This window comes from Pundamilia nyererei, unplaced genomic scaffold (assembly GCF_000239375.1).
Source record: "Pundamilia nyererei isolate P.nyererei 1_Seehausen unplaced genomic scaffold, PunNye1.0 scaffold00090, whole genome shotgun sequence".
Classification (NCBI taxonomy): domain Eukaryota; kingdom Metazoa; phylum Chordata; class Actinopteri; order Cichliformes; family Cichlidae; genus Pundamilia; species Pundamilia nyererei.
This window is the reverse complement of record NW_005187491.1, coordinates 2,235,864-2,260,571: the sequence shown is the minus strand read 5'-3', so window position 1 is coordinate 2,260,571 and position 24,708 is coordinate 2,235,864. Positions and strand designations below refer to the sequence as shown.

The following is a 24,708-nucleotide window of genomic DNA, read 5'->3' as shown; positions in this document are numbered from 1 at the left end:
TCACATCTCAGTTGTAGACAAGAGCAAAATCAATCACAGTCCAGGCTTAATAAAAATAAAATAATAATTACAAGAACTTCCATACTAACATGTCCAAGTGAAATTAAAAATACGGGTTGTAAAATTACCCATCAATACATAAAGTTGTAAATCAATATTTGACAAATCTGCTCTTGTCATTTACGGATTGGTTGGTGTTAGCAATGTCTTGCTTACAAATGACTAAAGAATAAGCATTACATAGAAGCTACAGAAGCCTAATAAGGATTTCCAAGGACCAGATCATACATGAGAACACCATATAAAGATGAAAGCTGTGAACAAGAACCCAAGAGCATCACGTTTTGCAGGTTGCTGATATTGATGTTCATGTGTTCACTGTACAAACCAATTAGAACACTGTTAATGGAAGGACACCACACAGGAAGAGACACTTTGAGGACAATGGTTTATGAACAGCTTTATAGAAAAAACAAAAGAAAATTACAAATATATAATGTTGACAAGTTTAACTCTTCCTTCCTCTCCATTTCACAAATCTGTGAGTTGTATTAAAGCCAGCAGTCGTGAAACAAAAATGGGTCGCGGGTCTCTGCACCTGAACAAACAAACTGCTGAAAACCTAAGGTGAGTGGTAAGAGAGCGGAGGAGCATGGTGATCTGTTCTAACACATTTCTAATCAGTGACAGTGAGGCAGAATTCAGTTTCAGAAAACCAACCAGAAAGCTACCGCTCCTGAGCAAAAGTCCACACCACTCATATTTAACAGGGTTATTGCTGGACTTCAGCAGGTGTGAGAATAAATGTCACAGACTGTTTTTGGAAGTGTCATGTATCGTGTTAAATGGCATATTTTGGATTGACTCAAAATGGAAGCAACAGGGTTGGATTTTGTTTCAAACTTTATTAAACCTAAGTGCCACTGAAATCTGCTGATGAGGCAGAGGAGAGAAGTGTGGGAGGAGAGGAAGAAGGAAGGAGAGTGACTGAACTACAACAGTCAAGCACAAAAATTATGATATTTCTTCCGCTCTGAACCATAGGGTATTCAAAGATGAACTGTCCTGCTAAGAGACATATTCAGAGGATAAGCCAGCCTTTGTTCAATTCCAGCAGCCTGAAGCTCTTGCTTTTTTTCTTCTAACTGGAGTCATGCTTGGCGGGGTTCAAGACTAAGGGCGGCTAAGATTGATGTTTGTTGTCATTGATAGGAAGTTGGAACAGCTAAGCTTCACTGCAAGCCCATGTCCTCATCTCTGGACTCGGCGGGACACTGCATAGTTTGGCAGGGTCTATTCAGGAGGGAAGCCCCGTTAATGGTGAGAACCAGTGCCACAGAGCCCACGTTCCCAGCAAGAGCACAGAAATGCTGTGGACGGCCCTTCCATCTGTCCTCCAGTGAGCCTTAAATCAGGATTTCTAGGGAACAACAAGGATGAGTGCATACTAATCAGGTGATGGACATTTATGACACTTTTTTTTACCACACCCACAGGAGATACATGTTTGTGACTGTCAGTTCCCCAGTAAACTTGGGAAACCTAAATGTGCCACTGCTTTGCTCAACTGTTTAACCCCTAGTGCATATCAGTGTAACTGCAGGTACCAAAAGCAGTTGTAATCTTATTTAGTTCATTTAGTTTTTATTTATTGTCAGAACGTACAATATTAGAGCAAAAACAACCTCAACAACCAGACAATCCCTTATGTGAAGGCACTTGGTATAAATAGGGTGGTAGTATCCCCCACCCCCACTCCAGCAGAACCAGTTTCAGGGAGAAACAATCAACTGTCACAGGTGTGAAATAGATGGGTAATAAAAGCGTAGCATTTTTTTTTTTTTTTTTTTAAAGGTTACGATTGTGATATGCAACCGTAGTTTCACTTATGTGTGCTTATGAGTGTTCAGTACATTGGAAGTCTGAGTAGGCTGAACCTATAGCAGCACAACTAAGAGATGGCTCAGGGTCACCTGGTTCAACTCCAACTAAGCTTTATTAAGGGTTTTAAGCCAAATCGTAAAAATCAAAAAGGGGATCTCTGTCTTGAACCCAAACTAGCAGATATTTAAAAGTGGCCGCTAGCAGAAAAGCTAAAGAAACTAAAAGATAAAGCAAAACTTGCAACTTTCTCCTGAAGCTCGCTCCTCTTTTCTAAGACACTGCTACCACATAAGTATGGCCACAGCACATGGTTCATATGCGTTAAAACTAAACCAGACAAAACAACAAAACACCCCCCCCTCCAAAAAAAGACTCACTTGGAATAAAGGCATTTTTGAACTTTCAAATGTTTTTCTAAAAGATTTTTGATTAATTAGTTAACTTAAGTTTATTAATTTAAACAACTCACGATTTAAGATTAAAAATGGTAATGGATTTTGGGCTCTTTGCTGCCATGCTAATGGAAGCCTGCTAACAGACTGAGAATAGAAACACAAAATGTGATGTTTAATAGGTAAGCAAATGCTAAAAAGAAGGTTTCAACTATGGCATATTTATACCTATTAGTGCAATAACTAACGGGCACTAAAGACCAAATATTGCTAAGGATGAAAGTCTCGAACTAGGAAATTATTAAAGGAAGTGAAATTTTCCCCTGGGTCAGGGTCTCAAAGTCATAAACAATCCAGTGTGTGATGAAGCCAATTTTAATAACACTCACTCATGTCATTTTATTTGGGAAAGAAAGTGTGATGGCAGAGTTTGCCTTCTAAAGTCATGTGACCCTGAGCAGGAGCAGAGGAAGCCCAAACAGCTGGCCGTCACTGGGGACCATTTGTGACCTGGAGATTTATTCTTGTTCTTCTCTGTTCACAAAAGAGAGATTTCTAGGCTAAAGAACAGACTCACCACATACCACACAACTGATTTCCTTTTCCTCCTGTAAATAAATCACTTAAAACTCAATATTGTGGACACACTTTTTTTGTTACAACCTAGAGTCAATTGCAACAAAATGGGGGTTCATCCAGGATAAAATACCCACAGAATCCCTTTACTGTAAATGTTCATGTTTTTCCTTTTCATTCATCTTTTGAACAGTTTGTTCTGCAACATTTTAAACACTGCAGCAGCAGAAACTTACTGTCCCAGTACATGGGCTCAATTGAAGAGATATTGCAGGACGTCTACGTTATAACTTTTTTTAGAATCATTATCTGGCACGTAATCAAGGTCCATAATAATGAAATCATAATCAGTCATGTAATGTGACTAGGTTAAACTTTGACACGGCCTGTTTACATCTATCCAAACCATGTCAGGAGCAGTGTTTATATAACCAGAGTCATGTAAACACAAGAGCCAAAGTCCAATTGAGATCCATAAATTTAGCTCTAGTCAAGGCCACCACCAAGCCCCTACAAGTGCCAATTTATACCTTGAATGATGCTTCTATAAGAAGAAAATATGACTAAATAAAAGAAAAATAATCACCATAGGAGTAGATCCAAACTGACACTCTTAACCATATAAAATGCTTTTACAGTTACATCAATTAGATGTCTAAATCATCACCCGCAGAGACAAACACTTGGCAGTAATAAGCAACATCCTTCAGCCATCATGTGCAGCCCTCTGAGTGGTGGGCTGCCCTGTCAATCACAGGACTAATGGGCTGTGAACAGCTCTCCAGTGTTTGGATTGGAGGACTCTTGGATAGGGTGCCAACCCAAACAGCAACGCAGGGCTCAGTGGGATGGTCGGCCAACCCTCCTCCATCTCTGCCATACTTCATGCTGTCCACACAGTTCAGTCACACACTCTAAAGTAAACACACTAACCCTGGTCAGGCCCACTTGCAGCTCTCACAAACAGGGTGTAAAAACTATGCAAAGAAAGTGACAGGAGAAATAAAATTGATTTTCTGTTTAATTTTGTTATATCAACATTGTGCTTTAATTGATCATATTTCCACGTCCATTATTTCAGTGTGCTGAAATCCAAAAGCACCAGTTCTTTGCCCTCCCTTTTATTGCTTTCTGTTGCAGACCCAACATCAGAATCCACCTCTTCAGTTCCCAGAGGTTTACTGAACTGTTTAAAAAGTGGTGAAACACTGTTTAGCATACACCTTTCCCAGCTTCATTAAAATGCCTTGGTGGCATCAAATTAAAACTGAGTACATTATAAAAAATTTAATTTTGGTTTCAGCATTTGATATGTTTCCTTTGTAAAACTGTCCATTAAATACAGAGTTCAGATATATTTAGTTACATTTTATTCAGCTAGCAGGGTTATGATAATATGATGAAAAGACAAAAACATTTACAGTTGAACCCATTTATAGTTTTTAGTATATAATAAGAGTTTAAATGACATTTATAATGTCCAAGTTTAAAGAGAAATTTCAATAACTGTTTTGCATGTGTATGTTTCAGGTAATCAGACCCCATTCACATGAAAAGGAGAGACATTTAAAGAAAGAAAAAAAAAAAGACTCCTGCCTTTGATTTTATTTTTCATTTTAAATGTTACATAAAAAGACTATATCCAGCAAATCAAATAAAAACAATAATTGCTGAAGTAATGTCTTACCACTCAAGAACAAGCAATGTAGTAATAGTGAAAAATTTAACAGGAAATGAGAAAATCCTACGTAAAAATGCAGGTTTGGCTAAAATTCAAAAGTTAAAAAAAAAGTTTTACTAATCTATCCTCATATTCATTTTTCACATTCACACTTCATCTCTCCACTCAGTGGAAGTTTGTCCTCAGCTTTGTATGCAGCTGAAATCACCTCTTCTGTCAAAACTGTTGACAGAGGGAAGTCTGTCCATGCAGCGAGCAGAGCACACGAGGGCAGCAGACAGCCTGACTCTGGCCTCTGCTGAGCTCAGCGACCCTCTCAGTGATCATAACACACACTTCTTTTCCACACTTTGGTTAAAGCTGTACATACAGGCACTGTGGATATTATCTCTTTGTGATGTGTAGGTTCAATCAGACCAGTTTTTCTTGGTCTCATTCTACAGTTCTTTCCCTCTCAACGCACACAGAGCAGACAGTATGAGCAAAGAGGCCTATAGATCACTGTTGATGTTATCTTTACCTCCCATGAGGTCTTTCACTTGCTCTGTTCTGCTTGCGTGAGTGAGACTCCCACATCCTGACCAAACTGTACAGACAGAACCAGCAAACCAAGCAGGAGTCCAGATTCTTCTGTTGGCCCTGCAACCTGCACTAGGCCAGGAACTTGCTGTCAGAATAAAGATTTATGAAGACCTGGCTGCCTGGGGGCCTTTTCAAGGCCCAGACCCTCTCAACCTTGCCCCACAGCCAGAAGGTGCTTCTCTTTAAACAACATCCACACCGCCCAGCTCTCCTTTGGGATGGAGGACAGTGATAAGCACATCTGTTTGTCTCAACAACTGCTGCTGTCTGCAGGGCTGAATGACAGCGGGTGTTTGGACACACCAGCAGAAAGTTAAAGTTAGGTTTGTTTGTCGAGTTGAGTTCAGGTTATCTACTGGGATTGCAGCTAAATTTAATTGTCTGTATGAACTAATAAATCATCCATTTCCTTGACTCTAAATCATTTTAACTTGTATGCTTAAAAAAAATAAAAAATAAAATGCCATCAAGCTGATGCCTCAGCTGATATGTGACACTGGAAAATGTCACATAGTATCAGCTGCAGTGGTGCAGCTGAATCATATTTGCTGCTAAACCGCAATCCATGTTGAAACCTACCTCTGCCCAGCTTCTCCTCCTCCTATGCTGCATCAGACCAAAACAATTTGTTGTCACTGACCAACTAAACAACACCACTGTCTGGATATTGCTGCTTCTGATCTACTGTGCATGCAGAGAAAGTCAGAGAGGGCCCACATTAGAGGCATAATGACAAATACAGTATAAGGAGGTAAATAAACATCTTTAACTATAATGGTCCTCTCTGAACCAAAAGTAATGATTAACAGGGTTAATATTACGTGCGCAAACATTAAAATTGATTAACCAAAATTTTTTTAAAGTACTCCTATCTAATTGTCACCGAAAGTAGAAGATAAATAATCCTGTGTCCACTTTATATAGTTTAGTTCCTTTGCTTTATCATGGATAAATGTAAAGTGCACTACTTTATAAGGATTACAACATATACAACTGAATTTTGAGTGCCACTTCTTATCATATTTCTGTTCCAGCTTGTATCATGAATAATCCAAAACTACTTTAATCTAGAAATGCACTAGCCAGTATTTAAAAAAAAAAAAAAAATCCAGTTAAAAATGCCAACATACAGTGTTTACCAATTCCAGTTCTGTGCTGTTAAAATCAGATTAAACTGCCCTTGTCTCAAAATACATCACTTTGTGGAAGTAATGATACCATCTCACAGGACCTTTAAGTGATGCTCTGGTGTTTCTGAGCTCTGTGAGCAGCAGCAGTTACTGTGGTGAGACAACTGCAGCATAACTCCATTACCTCACATATAATCAGAGTACAGACAGCTGACTAGCTGATTAATGGCTTTACTCTGGCAGGCATGCCTGGATATAGATGCTGCCCAAGAGCAGAGCTGCTATTAGTGGCACTCGCGATATGAGGTTAGAATAAACAGAATCAACAGTGCTGTCAACAACATGGCCGCATCTGAATCAAGCTGGCCTGCTGCTCACCCAAAACCATCTGCGTTCAGGCTGGTTCATAATAGCAGCGTTTTTAACATATATAGTGCGTCTGCTGCTGAAAGAACTGTGGGGAGAAGGAACCCAAAAAAAGCGCGGGGTTAAAATGGGAATCTGTTTTCTATTCTTGTCAGTCATCAGGTTATTGAATCAATGCGTTTATAGAAGGTGGCTTCTATGGCTGCTAATAGATAAACTAGCGGCTAAATGTTTACCAAGGGTCATATTATTTCAGAGGCCAGAGGAGTTAAATTTTCTGGAAATCTGTCAGCAATTGAACACTTACATCTTTTCTTTCATGAAAAGATAGATAAACATTACCAAGCAATACCAAGTAAAGTTACAGCAATGATTCGTGAAAATTCTGGTATTAGCAATGTGATCAAGCAAATACTGATATCGGGAGTTAGCATAAACAAACACTTCATTTGAGCCTGTGTGTGCGCAAAGGTCATTCAAATGTTTGGAATTCCAGATTTGCCTCAACTTTAACCACAACGGGTGTTTTCCTAAGCAGAATCACACCAAGTGCCAAAGGCCATAAATACAGTGTAGTAAAAGGCTTTCGCCATTTCTTTTGTGAATGAGAATCCCGAGTTTCATCCAGCTCAAATTAAAAAACAGAGTTGGAGATTGAACCACTCAGTCTTCTTTAATTTGATGTTATCCCCAAGATCAGTGTCTGGAAAGAGCAACATCAAATTAATAAGGTCTCCTTAGTAAAGATGGCATCAGCACAGAAGACTGCTGCCCTTCCAGTTATCTTTGAATCATCTTTTCATGTGGAAGTCATGAGGGGGAAACTATGAAAATATCCATAAAGCTGGTCAAACAAAGTGATATTTCATGCTGAGGCTGACGTTTCCAAGCATGTAGTTGGTTCTTCTAGCATTTTTCTATTGTGATCTTTTTCTTATTATGCAATATTACAAGTTCTATCTTATTCATTTGGACACTACAATTACAGTTGCAGTGTTCAGACTGTTGAGGCAACAAATGGCAACAGTGCTCGTCTTACATCCATTTCATTCTTCAGTGCTTCTTTATAGGAAACATGCCTCACTCACATTGGAACATTTTGGTTGAACCTTCCTCTGGAAGAAGCTGGAGGTCAGAAAATGGTTGACCAAGATGACCTCGCCTGACCAGAGTGAGGAGTGAGGACCGTGCCGGCCCTGTCCTGTGGTCAGGGACAGCCACTTCCCTTTGGTAACAAGGGAAAAAGCTTATATTCCTGAGCAAGCACTGCACCAGATGACTATCTGCAACCTCACAATCTTCCATAATAACAACCCAAAGAGGCTGGAGAAAGAGGAAATGAAAGTAAGTGGAACATTTTTGAGACATAAAACTGATTCTGCAGTTCAAAAATAAAATAATTCCAACCGAACACACCACAGAGATATGTCACAGTATTGGCGACATTCCTCTGCATCATGTGACACCAAGAGGACGACAACAGTGGGAAAACGTCATGAGATCGCCTTTCAGGTGTTATTGGATGTTATTCAGCAGACAGAATACTTCTTAAAATCAGTGAATGTTACTTAACTCAGTTTTCTTGGATTGTCAAAACGAAAGTCTGGAGCTTTGTATACATGATAGATGGACTCTGCACTTTTCCAGTCAGAAAGTTGATCCTTGCCCAGTATTTTTTTTTTCCCAGATCAGGTAGTGGTTTGGATTTATTCTGTCCCAACAGTTGAACTGAGAGACCCAATTAATAGGACTGCCAATCCCTGCCTCAATGATTTACAGATACTTTGAATCACCGGTGAGCATCCAGACAACATAAAAGCTTATCATCATCAATACAGCTGCTGAGCAGCTACACAGATTTTCTCATTTTTCAAATATGATGCAATACATTGACACAAGCTGATGTTTTTGTATTCATTAGCCAAGTCTTATGTAGCAACTTTGGCTTTTTGCAGATTCACTTGCTTCTTTTAAGTTATTAAACTTTTTTTTAAAATGCATTTTTCTTCTTTCATGCATTTCCCATTTAAAAGGAAAGCAGGCTTTTTAAACAGATGCCACATGGACTCATGAGTTCCTCAGCTCACAGAAAAATATGAGCATCCTGTCATCCTGCCAGGAAAGTGTGGTGCGGTCCCAGTCCATGTAAGACGAGGTAATTCGCATCTGTACTTTGACACTCGTTTTCATTACCAGGTCATTGATCATTTAAAGGTTTAGTGTGCAGGTGATGCTAACAAGAAACGAGGATCCCTCATGTCCCTATAAAAATAATAAAGTAATATGTGTGCATCTAAAGCTATTCCTCAATTAAACAGTGTGTACTGAAAGAAAAAAAATCCAAGTTACTCATCTTTGCAGGCACTACAGAGGTTGCCGTGTAGATTTTTAAAACTTGAATGCTGTATGTTCATCATTCATAGTTACACCAGACACTGAATGTCTGATTGTAATTTACCATCTTACACTGTATTCCAAAGTGCCTAAACTCCAACTTACACAAAGACATAACCATGATGGTTATATGCCTTGCACTCTGAAAGTGCACAGTAAAAGTCAAAGTAAAACTGACCACCAGCATCTTGAGCTGATGTTCTCAGTTACCTCAAAAGCACAGAGGCCAGTTCAGCTGTGGCAGAAAGTTAAAAAAAAAAAAAAAAACACAGCTTCTGTTTAGTCAGATTCTAACATCAACACAGAACCAGTGGACTTTCATCCAAAGCTATGTGGACTAGACAGCGGTCAGCTTGATGTGCCTCTGACACAAATAAACATCAGCGCAGGCCACAGATAAATAGCTCTCTTCCGATGTGCTGAGTGGCAGCTGAGCATCTGGCATGAACATCAGACAAGACATGTGGAGAAGCCTTTTTTTGTAGAGCCACTACTCTACAAAATTCTTTGACATGTACATTTTTTTAATATGCTTCTTTTTTTTAAGACATATTCTGAAGGACGTTGCTACTTCTGAGACATGACTTTATACAGCCTGCTGCTGCAACAGCTCTGGGTTAAGACCGGAGTCCTCTGGAGACCATGGCCTCTCACATCTGCACAGCTCTAAAGCAGCTGGATGTAACTCAAAAATAATTGCTTCCTCTACAACGTCCAGAAAAGCATGATGTGCATCCTATCTTCACGACTCCTCCCTGTGGGGATGGCAACTAAATCAATATTTTACAGCCATTTATCATCAGCTAACTTTGCAGCTTTTGTTATTACTTTACATACTGGCCTAACAAGCGTAAGATCACCAGTTTGATCCCAAGAGGAGACAAATCCCTTTGCCATTTTGTGAGGTAGAGCATTCTGTGTATATTAAAAAAAATGAAATAAAATCTACTAACAATCAAACATGCAGAGCTACCTGATACGACATCCTCTTGTGAATAAGGGAGCAGCCAAAAGCAGCAGAGTGATTCACAACTCAGCAGCATTAACCTGGATACATGTTTTAAATGGTTTTATTACTATTCACAAATTGCTCATTGTAAAAATTTTACAACAAACACCATGAATCCAAACTGACAGGAGTTACCAACCTTGACCAGGACAATGCTCTTTATAAGTTGATTTCAAGCAATGTTACAAAACAGTGTGGATCTAGATACTTGTGCACCTGGAGTTATGGAACACAAGACACATCTTGCAGAAATAAGCCATGGAAATGGAGGATCAACCCCAACTGAATGACCGGAATATCTCAGGTCTATGCTTTTGCCAGTGGCAATGGTGCCAGTTAGTGATAATTCTGTAAAGCAATTATTTGTCAACGACCTTTTTCTAAAGAAATGCAGACAATGAATAAAAACTAACGCACAAGGACAAAAACGATGATGACATGTATGAACACTTGCTTCAACTATAAGGAAAATATTGTGGAGAGACTAGACCCAATCAAGTTGTGTAGAAAGGTGCGACCAATGTGGAAGTGATGCAATCACAAGCAATGTCCTTGTGCAGTAAGGTTAGACGGGCACATTTAATCCATCCCTGGGAAACTGCACAGTGGTTTTTTTGGAAACGGTACAACTAGCTCCCATGCTCCGTTTCCCATGAAAATGAAAAGTAATGTCAACACGGGACGAAGAGAAGAATGGAAACATGGAAACATTTTGCGTGTGATATCAAGGAAAACAAGACGCTTCGCAAACCACGTGGAGCAACTTAGCGGCAAAAAGATCCAACTTTTACTATTTCTATTTTAGTCAATTAACTGAACTTTAGATTTGGTTTGCTGTTATTCCTGTTGTGATATTTAGTTGAGTAAAACAAAATCAAGATGTGTTGTCAATTAACAACCTTACCTGTTGGAACAGGTAAGAATATTTTGAATGTACTGTGCTCATTATGGTTGAAATTCCTGAATAAATAGAATCTCGCATTTAATATGTTACAATGTGTCTACATTCAAATTTTTCAGCCAAAGAAATAATGACTATAAACTTGTAATTAAAACAAACAAACAAAAAAACAAACAAACATGTAACAAAAGAGACTCTTCCTGTGCTATAGTTTGTATTGACTGACTAACAATGGTGAACACAACAGTAAGTGAGCACGCAAATTTAAAATCAGGTATGTCGTTGGTTTTTTTTGGGCGGGACTCAGAACTTTTTAGCTGCACCCTACAAGTAAAGGAGCAATTGTGTTTTCAGAACACACGCAAAAAACAACAACTATTAACATAACTTGTTACACAAAACATTTTTTTTTGTAAATTAAAATCTGCACAATAAATTCCCTTCAGCTGTGGGTGAGTGTACGACTAGTACCGTGAGCAAAACGGTGGACCCAGTAATAGCCAAAGTCCACTCCCAAGAAGGTGAACCACCAGGTCCAGGCAGAGTCCCAGGGCAGCTCCACCAAGCGGTAGTGGTTCCACACATGCATGTAAGCGCTCAGCTCACAGCCTCTCATCAGCAAGCTGTGGAGAGGAAAGGTCAAAGCTCAGTGTCAGCTCAAATGTGCTTATGCAAGTACAGCATTCAGTTTGTGATCACGTACAGCTGCGCTCCAAGGATCACGATAGTCATCTGTTCACCTTGTGTTCTACCTTGACAGAAATTTGTTTAATTTGTAAGTAATTTTGTACATCAGGGATTACAAAGTCTCCCCTGTTTGAGTTCCCATCATTCAGCTGTATTACTGCTCCCCATTTCAATCTACATTTTAAAATAATGCAGAACTAGAAAAGATTATGTTCAACTAACTTTGAAACTAACGTTATATTTACATTGCAGATGAACCACTATAAGAACCATTTTAGAAGAAGCACCTTAAAACCAATTTCAGTAAGCTGAAGTTTGTTTGAAAAAATAAATATTAATAGTTATATTCAGTTCTGTTGCACATCCTAAACCTGACATACTGCATCCTTTTATCGCCTAATTTATCTGTTCCCTGCTGGCCTCCTCACATGAACTCACTTTTAACAGGTAATGGTTCTTTAATACAAGATCCAGAGTTACAGCACCTAAAAAAATAAACTAAAAAACAAACAAGCAAACAAAAAACCACATTGCTCAGCCATATAAAAAAAAAAAAAAACACCAAACCACAGTGTTTAAAATGAACAGAAGCCAAATTATGCCTTACTTGCACTATTGCTATGTGACCTGACCTGCCTAAACACTCACAGTGGGAGTCTGGAGACCATTCCAGCAGATAGGGAGGTGATTCCATCACTGATTGTGATCACTGGGGCCCCCGTCTTCAGAAAGCCCACCACCAGCTCCAGAGTCATCAGTCCCACAAAGAAAGGAGTTGCCTGCACAGACACAAAATCATGATTCAGCAGTGTTACAAACCATGAAAACACAACTGTTCCAAGTCCTCTGTTGCCATTACCCGTTGTGTTGAGCATTTGTTTTGGCAGATGAGCTAAAAGCTTGCAGGACTTTCATGTCTTGTGATCCATGATGTTTGTTTCACTGTATGAGCCTGGAGCAACGGGTATAAAACCACAACCAATTGGCAGATTGGTGAACAAAAACATTTATCCAAGCACGGCAGCAGTGGAGGTAGAAATTATCTCAGTGGATGAATTAAACATCAGTGCTAACCAACAGCAAGCTTTCATTTCAGTGATGTCAGGCAGAACCCAAGCAAAATAGAATGAGGAGCAAGATCTTATTTTAAGAAACCTAATTGTCTTCACGCTCACTGATAATATAAAGTCATACTTGTTCAGAGAGAGCGCATTAAGTCTGTTAGGCTACGTAAGTAGATGGAGACCGCAGGTAAACAAGCTATGCATCTTATGTTACAGGAACACGTAAAGGGCTGATGTGCCCTTTTCCAGCTCCACAATTTCATCATGGACCTCTACTAAATCAACTTTGCATGATTCACATTTCAGTAGAATTCTTACTCTCCTTATACTGTGCCTTTATGCAATTCTTAAGTTCCTCTTCTATTAGAAACAACCCACTTCATTATCACTTTAAGGTCATCCTCCCTAAACAGTCAAATTTTCTTCTAACTGGCTGATCTACACATGGATTCATCCACCTTTGTATTCAATGCACATTCTGAGCCACAGTTTCATGAAATATGGAATTCTTTGAGCTGACATCGGGTAGGCACACTGGTAGGAAAAAAAGAGACAATGACAGCTGAGCGTTTCAGGCAAACTGACGTCTAAGGTTTTAGGTGTCGGGGGGGGGGGGGAGCGTCATCCTAGTCAGATACCCAAAGCACATCAACGTTTCTGCTTTTGATGTGTAGCAGCTCTACTCTGAACCCTTCCTGAATGACCAAGCTCCTCAGCCCATCTCTAAAGGAGAGCCCAGAAACTCATATTCACTACTTCTATCTATGATCTTATTCTTTCACTCAATACTCACAGTTCACAGTCATTGAGGAGGGCAGGCAAGTACACAAGTACACTGGCCAGTAAATTGCCAGCTTCACTTTCATTCTTAGCTCTCTTCGCCACAACAGATGGTACAGCAGCCATGTTACTACTGACGCTGCTCTCTACACCCTCTCCACTAAGTCAAGAAGGTCCCAATATATTTAAACTCCTTGACTTGGAGCAGAAGTTTGATCCTGAAATGGAGTGCACACTCCACCCTTCTCTGGCTGAGAAGCATTGCCTCGGGACTAATTCATACTTGGGACTAATTGTTATCACACTGTTTCATACTCAGCTGCAAACCTTGTGAGTTGGAGGTCACTGCTTGAAGCAGCTAGAACCACCACATAATCTGCAAAAAGCACCAAACTGGAAACCCCCCAACACTTGGCTGTGCCTAGAAATTCATTCTTTAAGTCTCGGAAAACAAATATGGCATTTTTAGCATAACCTCAAATAATATTTTAAGAAAAGAACCTCATCTGCTATGAAAGTTGGTTTTTAGTATTTTTTTTTCTTTCAGATGAATGTTTGATAATTTTAAAAAGCAGTTTAAAATGCTCATAAGTCAAATAAATATAATCTTTTTCAATTGTAATGGACTGTACATAAACTTTTGGTGTTTTTGCAAGTTGGAAAACACTCATCTGGAAAGATGTGCACCAACTTTTACTCATTTTAAAGATACATAGTTAAAAACTGAAAGTTCACACTTAAAGAGAAACGAACAACAGCAGAAGGAGTTTCATGGGGTAAAATGCCTGTAAATGAATAAAACCTACTTTAAAAGAATAACTTCTTACATTGTAAGTACCAAATAGCAAACAGAAAAAGTTGCCATGAACACATGACAATAACTGCTTTTGACAAAACAAATGGTGAGCACCAAGCAAACAGTCAGTGACATGCCTTTATTTGTAACAGTCGTGGAAAGCCGTAATAACCTCTTGATGGGTTTGTCAAACATGGAACAAATTAGTGAGGGACGGGGTTAGCAAACGGGTCACAACAACGACTTTGGCAGCATGTGAGCCCTGCTGCTTAGCTTTAGCTCAAATGTGCTCATTGACCAAGTGACTGCAGTCATAAAGGGGACACACGGCCCCCACAAGAGCAGCAAGAAATGAAAGGCGTGACGAGACCACAGAGGAGCACATCTGCAGGTGAGGAGGGAGGAAGTGTGCGTATTCATGTGTGGATTAAAGTGAGAGTGTGTGTGTGTGTGTGTGTGTGTACAAATCCCCATGTGAATGATTCAACTTTAACATGCAGGTGTGTGATGCAAGTGTGTGTGAATGTGTGCGCACAAGCAGAGGCGAGAGCACCACCAGAGACCAGTGATCACACGCAACACTCCAACATCTGGCAGCAGACTGCAAAGCTGCAGCAAACAAATGGGCTCGCTGCGTAGGCAGACCTCCTCCAAACCCGCTGAGAGAGAGATTATCATTCTGGACGCTGGCCTAAAACCCCCACCCCCCGACATCACCCCCTCTCCTATCTAGCAGATAGTTTTACCGCTGCACCCCTGAGTTCTTGACAGCTTGCGGCAAGACTTTTCAGCAAGGCAAGCTGATTCTCAAATGGCGCATCAAAAAACAAAAAAAAAAAAAAGCTTCTCTTCATTATTTTGTCTTTTTAATACTTGCATCACCTTCTTTCTTTTCAGTTCTTTATGATCTTGCATGCAGTCACACTGTTCGCAATTATATTTTGAACTAAAAATTGCACAAGCCTTTTTTTTCTTTTAAACTTGAGTACACTTTGAGCTTGTGTGGACTGTTTGTTGTGGCGTTGTAATAATTGTATTTTATTTTCTTCTGAATTCAAACCTACAAGGAAAATGACATTTGTGGACCAGATGTCCCCCCCCCCCCAAACAGCCATTTTAAAAGGTCACAGTTGAGTGATGTTGGCTAAAAACATGCAGACTGACAAAACACTTTTATCACTGCTGTCTGAGAAATTTTGTGTTTGCATTCAAATCACCAAACAGCTGAGAGAACTGGCAACAACCCAGCCCACAATTCCAAATAACTCCAAAAATCACAAGATTGCATTGTGATTTTCCCCCCTTTGACTAATTTGGCCTGTTGGGATCACAGAATGACAGTGGTGAAGAATAATTAACGACATGCTGTAAACAGTGCCGAGTCACTAAACTGCTCAGGCACGCCCAAGCAAAATATTAATCACCAGTAAGCCCTGCAGCAACAACAAATTTGCTTTATCACACTTGTTAGTGGATTTTTAGGACTCCTGCTGCGAGGGTAATTGTTCTCCTCCCCTGATTTGCTCATAAAAACTCATAGCAAACATGTGTTGTTAAACCTGCACCAGCCATTTGTCACAATAAAAGAGTAATTGAGATGCTGTAAAGTGACAGAAGGAGAAAAGAAAGAACGTTGCTATAAATTTTTCATTAGGCAGAAGTAATTAGATTTATATAAGTTGAGCAGATTGGTTACTGTGTTGATACAAATGTAACTTTTCCATACTTAATGCAATATTCTCCATAGGTTGACATTTATTAAGTTAAACTTCAAATTTCACTTCATATTTACTCATGCACTTACTCCCCAGAGCTCTAAGTGCTCTGAATAAAAACTGTTCAGTTCAAAAGTCTCATTTAGAAAGAAGCAAAACAGACTGTTTGACCTTTTTCTTCTGACGAATACTTCAACTGTTTTAAATATGGCGATTTTGAGTTGATTGACTCAACTCAAATCGATACTTTACTGACCAGGTGAAAAGGCTCTGTCAACTGTATCTGATAAAGTGACGGGACAATGGGGCGGGTTCAGTATAACCCTAAAACACCAGATGTATTAGTTGTGAACGAGAACGAGGCGACACCCACCTGCTGCACATACTGAGGGACATCCTCCACTTTCTCAAAAGATGATTCATTCGGTGTGAGCATGAAAAACATGGCTCGGGCTCCCCTTGACACCGAATCGTATTCCATGGTTTCAGATCTGACAGCGGATCACTCACAGCTGCTACACAGGTGAGTTTCTGTTACCTGTGCAGGTGCGAAGTTCTGCTAAACCACTTCAAGACGTCTGCTCACAGTCTAAGTGCCCTGCCCCTTTCACCTAAAGTAGGTCGCTTACGAAATAGCGGAAGAGTAAACTTCTCACATCGAGGAAACCGACTCTGCCCGGGTTTAAAGTGGCCGCAGGGTTCTGTTACTGCGACCAATTACCTTTAAATCCCCTTTATAGGACGAAAGTTTACCTTTGGTCAGGCTGATACATTAGTATCATTTGACGTCATTTTATCTCGCGAGAGTTTGTTTACGCAGCTTACTGTCTGCGTGTATTGGAGGGTGGAGAATGTTTTTTGTGAGCTGAAGTGAAGTTATCCAGCTGTTTAATCTTCACGCACTGTTGCTTTTTGTCTGAATGTCAGGTAAAACTGTTCAAAGTATTCGACAGGGTTACAGCCAATATGAGTTAGACAAGGGGCATATATGTATAGATTATATATAGTTTACAGTTTATATAGATTACAGAGGCATACTGAGAGATGCATCCAAGCACAGAAGTGAGTGAATAAGATCACCACACACTAGAACAGCTGACAGTTCCCTCAACACATTTCCATTTATTTTTGGTCATGCTTTAAAACTAGCTGCACAAGCTGATGAATGACTTCTTTTTTGGTTTTAAAGAGACATGAGGGGTACTTCCCAAAGTCTGACCTGCAATGGACAATCAGCTCAGTGTCCTCTTCAGTCAAGCTGGGTACATGATTGGTGCAGAAGTGCCAAACTACTGTGAACCGAATGATTAGACAGAGCTCAAACAGCAGTAACTTATTGGGTAGACCTGGACCCTTAAAGGTCATAAACTAAATGTGAGATCTTGTGTTTGCAGGAGACACGTTACTTAAACCATAGAGACACATACTGTGCATGTTGTAGGCCTGTCATTGATCATGTGAAGGACAAATTCACAGTAGCATTGTATTATTTGGGGTCTGTTTTCCCAAATGCATCACTATGTAAATACTGTGAGTATAAATGAAAACGAAAGTTTAATTTTTACAGTTTTATGCAGTCGTCATCGTGTACACAGATTACCGTATTTTTTTTGTGTGTGTTGCAATAACTGTTAAGCTGCTGCTCTGTCTGTTGATCATTGTTGGGTTCCAGTGGGAATGTGCCATGACTCACACTTGTTCACGTTTGTGGGGCAGCGGTCATAAAGATGGTGTGCAGTCCCACATGAAGTGGGACATCTGGTCACTGTAACTGATTTAAAAATGGATGGGGGAGGGTTGGCTACATAAGGCTACATAAGGAGGTAACAACCTCTGGGATTTGACCCTTTAATGAGATGTTTTTGTTTGTTTATTTGTTTGTTTTTAATCATGTAGCTTATTTGAAAGTTAAAGAAAGACAACTTAAACTCATCTATTTGTTCAGTATCAGGTAACAAGGGAATATTAATTTTTTTATAAGCACCACACCTTGAATGTAGTTTAGGTTTAAATGCACTGATAAGATTGGGGCCGCTTTAGGGCAATTTGCTTTTTGTGCACCACTTTCTCTCAGATTGTTGGTTGCTAACTGATAACCCTATAATGTATCTACTATCAGTTAATCAATAGTATCATGTCCTGTCACTGATAGTCACTTCAACTCCTTACCTCAAAGTTTATAAAACATTAACTCGGTCACCGCCCGCTTAGCGTTGCTAGCAGTTATTTCGCTTGTAATCATCTAAAGTCATTGATTGTCATTGACTTTTTAGGCCTTTTGATCCTTAAATGCAGGAGAAAAAAACGTTTTTATAATCTTATTTTGTTTAAGCATTTTATGTCAGATTTGAAGTTTTATATATGCAGTTTTGAAATTAAAGTTACTTTTTTAATGCTACCTAAGAAAATGCCCAAGATGGCTACCAAGTAACAGGATTAATTCTTGAAGGGTTTTGTTCCATTCAACTAAAATAAATTCTAAGGATTTAGCCTTACTTATTGCTTTACACTTGTTTTTGTTTTTGACCATGCAAATATGTGCATTGCATCCTATATCATGATGTACAATTAGTGAGTGCCTTGCTAACTAAGCTTGATAGCCAACCAGAGCTATCCTTAGCTGATAATAAGACTCACTGCTGGATAAAATATTTAACATTTTCTGTTCACCGGGCTATTAGCATATGTTATGCTGTCATACTTAGCATACGAATAAGTGTAATTGTGTATAGGCCTTATTTTAAGTTTTTTTTTTTTGTGGTCACATGATCATTAACCACATGACATTAATTTGTGGACCATTTGTGACATACGGTTACAAAGAATATACATTCTTTGCCATGTTAAAGAAGACCACCTTGTGATTTCTTTGGTTCCAAGTTGCATGGAACACACTCACCAAATACTTACAAAGCAGTAGTGAAACTGTGAAAAGTGTGATACAAAGCAGAAACAAAGACCATTTGCCTTCAAAGTAAAAGCTGTGGCTTTTGAAACACGTTGACCACAGCTCTAAGGTACAACTTTTACTTTGACGTCAAATAGTCTCTATTTATAGTTTGTTTTGCACTTTTTCAAGCTTTACTGCCATTTTGCTAGTAGTTAGCAAGTGTTTGCAGACATGCCTGCATCTTCCATGCAAACTATGGGCAACCCCAATAATTTGTTGGCAACCAGTTTTGCCTAGTGACAGCAAACAACCACCAGGAACCACATGACAACCAGTCAGGGAATGCACATTTTCCCTCTGTAGCTGTGGTTGTGTCACATCTGCTATGGCAGACAACTCTTGAGCTGTATGCACATAACATCATGCAAAAACCTCTATAAATCGAGATCTGATTTATAGAGGTTTTGGCATGATGTTATGTGCATACATAAAGCCATATACAGGAAGATTGAAGTTGGGCAATTTTTATATTTATTCAAGAGTTTATACGTAAACTTTAGAGGCTTAAAGAAAATTTTACTTACTTGCTTTTGTTTTAATTACAGCAGCCAAGCTCCAGAGGTCAGGGGAAAGCTGGTTGTGGCAAGAACATATCTGTGACTTGTTTATCAGTTACATATATGGTCTGTTACATCGAGGACGATACTGTTCCCAGCTTAAAATTTAAGACATTGTGGAAACGGTGAGTGTTTCATATTTGTAAATACTTTCTAAAGAATAATGCATGGTAATAAAGTGGCAGGGAAAACGGAAAAAGAAATCACGCTCATGCTGTGGGTTTGGGGGAGCGAAAAAAAATGCAGTGGTGCCTCTTAAACAAATTAGCATGCACAATCACAACGCGCTGAAAGATGAGATCAAGACATGAAATTATTTTCAACTGGATGTTGTAACAGAATCCGATCCTTTGCGGGCTGGAGCCCCTACCCTGCCCCCAGGCAAAGGTGATTTTAGTTTGCTCCCACATCACCGGCTTTCTACACACTCTGCAATTTTTAATTGGTTTCGGCTTCACTTTGTGGAACATACATTCATCACCTTGGATTCATAAGTGTGGATGGCTGCATAAATGAGGGGAAAAAGTTGTACATAAGAAATTCCATTTACCACTGGTTAAATTTTTATTCAATTTGCAACAGACCCTGAAAAGGGGGTTTCAGATTTGTTTGCAAAACATCATCTCCAGGCAGAAAAGTGTCAGCTTAAGAACCATCAGTGTTTATTACTGCACGAGCTGAATAGTCTGGGTATAGAATCGTTGTTAAGGTAAAACAATACTGATATTTATTTACAAATCATTTATATTAGCTAGGCAAATTTCATTTCCTGGCACTTGATTTGACCAATAACTCCATTACATTCTAATTTACAGTTTTTACAGTAGAAACCGATTGAGGAGCAGACTGTATGTTTAACAGTGCAAATCAAAGCCACAGCCTGCTTTTCTCAAGGCAAACATGGAATGTTTAAATGAATATGATTTCCAAATTTGTTTGTACTGTCCAGAAGAATTCTATAACCAATGATCTCACATTTCCAGATTCATAATATTTTTCTCTGTTTTGGCATTTATTGAGGACTTTCTAAACCAATGGCACCGTCTCCTTTTATGTGCTCAGTTCATCAAATTTACATTTTGCCTGCATGACAACTCCGTCTCTACTATACATCATTCCTCTGTACATTTGTACATGTTTTTTTAGCATCGTTGTATGACGATGGCGAATCAGCAAACAGCATTCCTTCTAAGGACGGTCCTGAGGCGGAGGCTCCGGGGGCACAGGGTTGCATGTGTGTGCATCATAAGTGGGCATGCTCAGAGCTCTGGTCGCTGTCATGACTGTCTTCATTGGCTAAGGAGTCCGTTGAATGGTGGAGCGCCGCAATGCCAGAGAATTCTGAAGGCAGCAGCGTCCCCTTTTTCACGTTCACCAGTTCTTTCTCTCGAGCTGCTGCCCCCTGCTGGCCACCCTTCACTCTTTTCCACTTCATCCTCCTGTTCTGGAACCACACCTTCACCTGCAGGGAGACAGAAAATATCAATGTTGTTGCACAACTCAACATAAATCACCAAAAAGTAATTAGGAAGCCTTAATACTCTCGACAGCAACGTTCTGTTAAAGTTTGGCAGCTATTTCTGCACCAACAATTATGTATGGATGTTCGGTTACATCTGGCACTTGGTGTCTACCTGTTTTTCCCTGACTCAACAGCCCCGACCGTATTTACGTCTCTCAGACTGATGATTAAGCTGTTGCTTAAAACGGTTTACACGTCAAATAGAAGCAGTGGCTCCGTTAGTGTCGACACACGCGCTCGAAGGGAGGGGGAGGATGAGATGGGAAGCCGAGCTTGTCCCTGTCATGCAGGGTGGAAGCGGTTTATTTTTGGGGAGTGTCATTCCCAGGGGGGTGAGCAGTCACATGGTCAGGAAGTTAGTTGACAGCACAAACGTTTGTCTTAAATGTTAAGGGTGTACAATGGACTGAGCACCACCTGAGATTCTTCACAGGCTTTGGGGTCTTTGCTAAAAGCAGGAGAGGGACAAGGACTGAAGCTGAGCAGCATTTATTTAGTAATATTCTCAAGACATCAGAAAAATTTACTATTCAGACCTGCAGTGTACCTGAACTGCTTAACATTACACTGAAAGTGACACTCAGTTTATACAAAATACCAAAGACCCTGAACTCAGGTTTGGGTAGGTCAATCTACAGGTGTGAAACAAGCATATAGGGAGAACTTATAAGGCACTTGGTTTTCTGGAAATGGCCTCTCTGGAAACACTCTGGTGCACTAATGTAATACATGTACAAAAGAAGACAAGACGCACGCAATTTAAATTTTCAAGTCAAATCTGGATAAAAATGATATTGATTAAACCCTTCAAAGTTTGATTAGGTTTATATCACATTTTTGTTTACAACATTTAATGACTGCAATTAGGTGTGTAGCTACAATCTACTCTCTTATCTACTCTCAATCTATAATAAACTCTCTGTTAAACCCAGTCAAGCATTGGCGTTGGAGCTTTACAGCTGCCATCTTTGAAAATATTTTTATTTTTGCAAGACATAAAACATCCATCAGATTTCCCCAAACAGCACACACAGCATAAATCAAGAACTGATTGCTTTGCCAATATTTACCTCACTATCTCTACTTCCCAGACCAAACTGAGGTCACACACAACATATGCTGCATAAGCTGACAAAATTTCACACACATTTCCTGCTCTGTAAAGCCACGTAAAGATTAATTGCGATAGTCTTGGAGAAGGCTGAAAAAAAGTTGGACCTTTTCTTGAGTTTTTGCGACTTTGAAATGTGATGGAAAAGCAGAGCATGACTTAAACACATTAAGGTACATTTCACATTCATGTTACAATTTGCATTTGCTTTCAGCCTGAGAAGCACATTACTCTGAAAGTCTACAGTCACCACATTTAGTGGGATTCAAAGATTTCACTACGTTTTCATATAAACTTAATATACACTGTAGCTGTCTACTTTGTTAGGTACACCAGCTCTACTGCTTGTTAATGCAAATGTTCATCAGCCAATCACATTGCAACAACTCAATATATTTAGACTTGTGGGCGTGGTCAAGCAGCTCTGTTGAAGTTAAATCCAACCATCAGAATGGCAAAGAAAGGTGATTTAAGTGACTCAGAATGTGGCATGGTTATTGTTGCCAGATGGGTTGGTCTGAGTATTTCAGAAACTTCTGATCTGCTGGAATTTTCCCACACTACCATCTCTAGGGTTTACAGAGAATGGTCAGAAAAAGAGGAACTATCCAAAGAGCAGCAGTTCTCTTGGCAAAAATTGCTTTGTTGATGCCAGAGGTCAGAAGAGAATGGCCAGATAGTTTTGTGCTGATAGAAGAACAAGAAGAAGAGCCTCTCTGAATGCACTACAAGTCACCAAAGAACGGGAAACAAAATTGGAGAACAGGATTGGAAAAACATTGGCTGTTCTGATGAGTCTCAATTTCTGCTGCAACATTTGGATGGTTGGGTCAGAATTTGTCGTAAACAACATAAAAGATTGGCTCATCCTCCCTTGCATCAACAGTTCATGCTGGCGGTAGTGTTGTAATGGTGTGAGGGAAAACTTTCTTGGCACACTTGGAGTTCCATCATACCAAGTGAGCATTGACTAAACACCACAACATGCCCGAGTATTGCTGCTCACCACGGCCATCCCTTTATGACCCCAGCGTACCCATCTTCGTGCCCCTAACATGCCATGTCAAAGATCATCTCAAACTGGTTTCTTGAACATATCAGTGAGTTCACTGTACTCAAATGGCCTCCATAGTCACCAGAACTCAGCTCAAGAGAGCACTTTTTTGGATGTGAAGGAATGGGAGATTCCCATCATGCATGTGGAGCAGAAAAATCTGCAGCAACTGTGTAATGCTCTCATGTCAGTATGGACCACAATCTCTGCTTATTAAAGTGGTTGGTGAGTATATACCAAACAAATCTCTATTCAGTTTTGTTAAATGTACTTTTTTACAACTGTAGTTTTGCATATTCATAAAACTTGTAAAGTCCTTTATTTTAAAAAAGTACTTTTACACATTATTTGCATAACATGTTAAGAAACAAAGATATCAGTGTGTTTTTTCTGCCCCACATACCACACAGTTACAAAATCGCAGAGTTAAACAGCATCACTGACCGTCTCATCCTATTAATAGCTAAACCTTTACACTTTCCTTTGAAGCACAAACCCTGGAAACCACATCAGATATCCACAAGAATCAAAGTCTAAACACATGACTGAAAAAAAAGATCACAACACTACAGTACTAAATTAAACATTAACAGTCCCATGATCCTTTGCACTCGTGGAAATATTCCATTCTCAGAAAAGTCAAGTAGAAACTTTTTAACAAGGTGTTCTATTATGCAAGTAATGCACACAGCCCAGTAAAAACTAGGTTAAATTTATTAAAACATAATTTTAAATGAGGACATTTACAGTGCACAGTAATAGACCCTTGGTGCTACACTGGCCTATTTGCAGTGTTGACCTGTCGCCCACTTAAAACATTCGGTGGCTTACAAAGCAAACAAAAAAAATTTGAGGCTCAACTGCTGAAATCCTATGACAAGCAAGAGGGAGAAAACCTTTTCCCAAACACTTTTCCCAAACCAATTGTTGTTAAATGAAGGGATGATGCAACAAGGGGAAACATGTCCCAGTTCCAGTTTCTTACTGTGTTTTTGGCATCAAATTAAAATGAAATTATATGTTAAAAATGTATGATTCTCAAATAGATTGACACACCTGTTTATTGGCTTTTGTAATCTTTGTATTTAAATATATCTTTTAAATTATTTGCATTTAATTATGTATTTATTTACATTCTAAATGGGGGGGACAGGGTCGTAAATCAATACTTTTCCTTGATTTAATCTTAAATCAATTTAAGATTAATCTTTTCTTTTCCTCCCTAACAAATCACCTCTTAATCTATTATACATTTTAGTGCAACTTTTTTTACTTTCTTGTAGCTGACATATTTATATGTGAAAGCAGTAAGAGTAAGTGGAACTAAAATCATTAATGTGTTCCACTAAGCTCTGGAATTTAACCAACATGCACGCTATAAATGCATGCTATCAAATTGGTCTCTGAGCGTGGGCCGATTGATGTAAAATGCAGGCACATGAAATAAATAACAGGAGACAAATGGTTGAGGGAAGGAAAAAGTGTAGTGTCTGTTGTTCTGTGACACCCGTTTGGAAGCTTTAACTCGCACTAAGTTGACCCCATGCCAGCAATATT

The 24,708-nt window shown here is 39.4% G+C and overlaps 2 protein-coding genes across 3 annotated transcripts in view; both read right to left on the bottom strand.

Annotated features, from left to right (window-relative positions):
* Positions 1-16,763, bottom strand: part of agmo (alkylglycerol monooxygenase) — a 47,254-nt gene extending 30,491 nt beyond the window's left edge. For both annotated transcript variants that reach the window (XM_005739251.1, XM_005739252.1), the window contains exons 1-3: positions 16,331-16,763; positions 12,251-12,381; positions 11,387-11,538 (exon numbers count right to left, since the gene is read on the bottom strand). In XM_005739251.1, coding sequence (XP_005739308.1) covers positions 11,387-11,538; positions 12,251-12,381; positions 16,331-16,438 — 391 coding nt within the window. In that variant the 5' untranslated portion in view covers positions 16,439-16,763. The remainder of the gene's footprint in view (positions 1-11,386; positions 11,539-12,250; positions 12,382-16,330) is intronic.
* A 3,252-nt stretch (positions 16,764-20,015) lies between these two features.
* Positions 20,016-24,708, bottom strand: part of meox2a (mesenchyme homeobox 2a) — a 10,563-nt gene continuing 5,870 nt past the window's right edge. Inside the window, exon 3 of the mRNA XM_005739250.1 lies at positions 20,016-20,926. Within this exon, the coding sequence (XP_005739307.1) occupies positions 20,708-20,926 (219 nt within the window). The 3' untranslated portion in view covers positions 20,016-20,707. The remainder of the gene's footprint in view (positions 20,927-24,708) is intronic.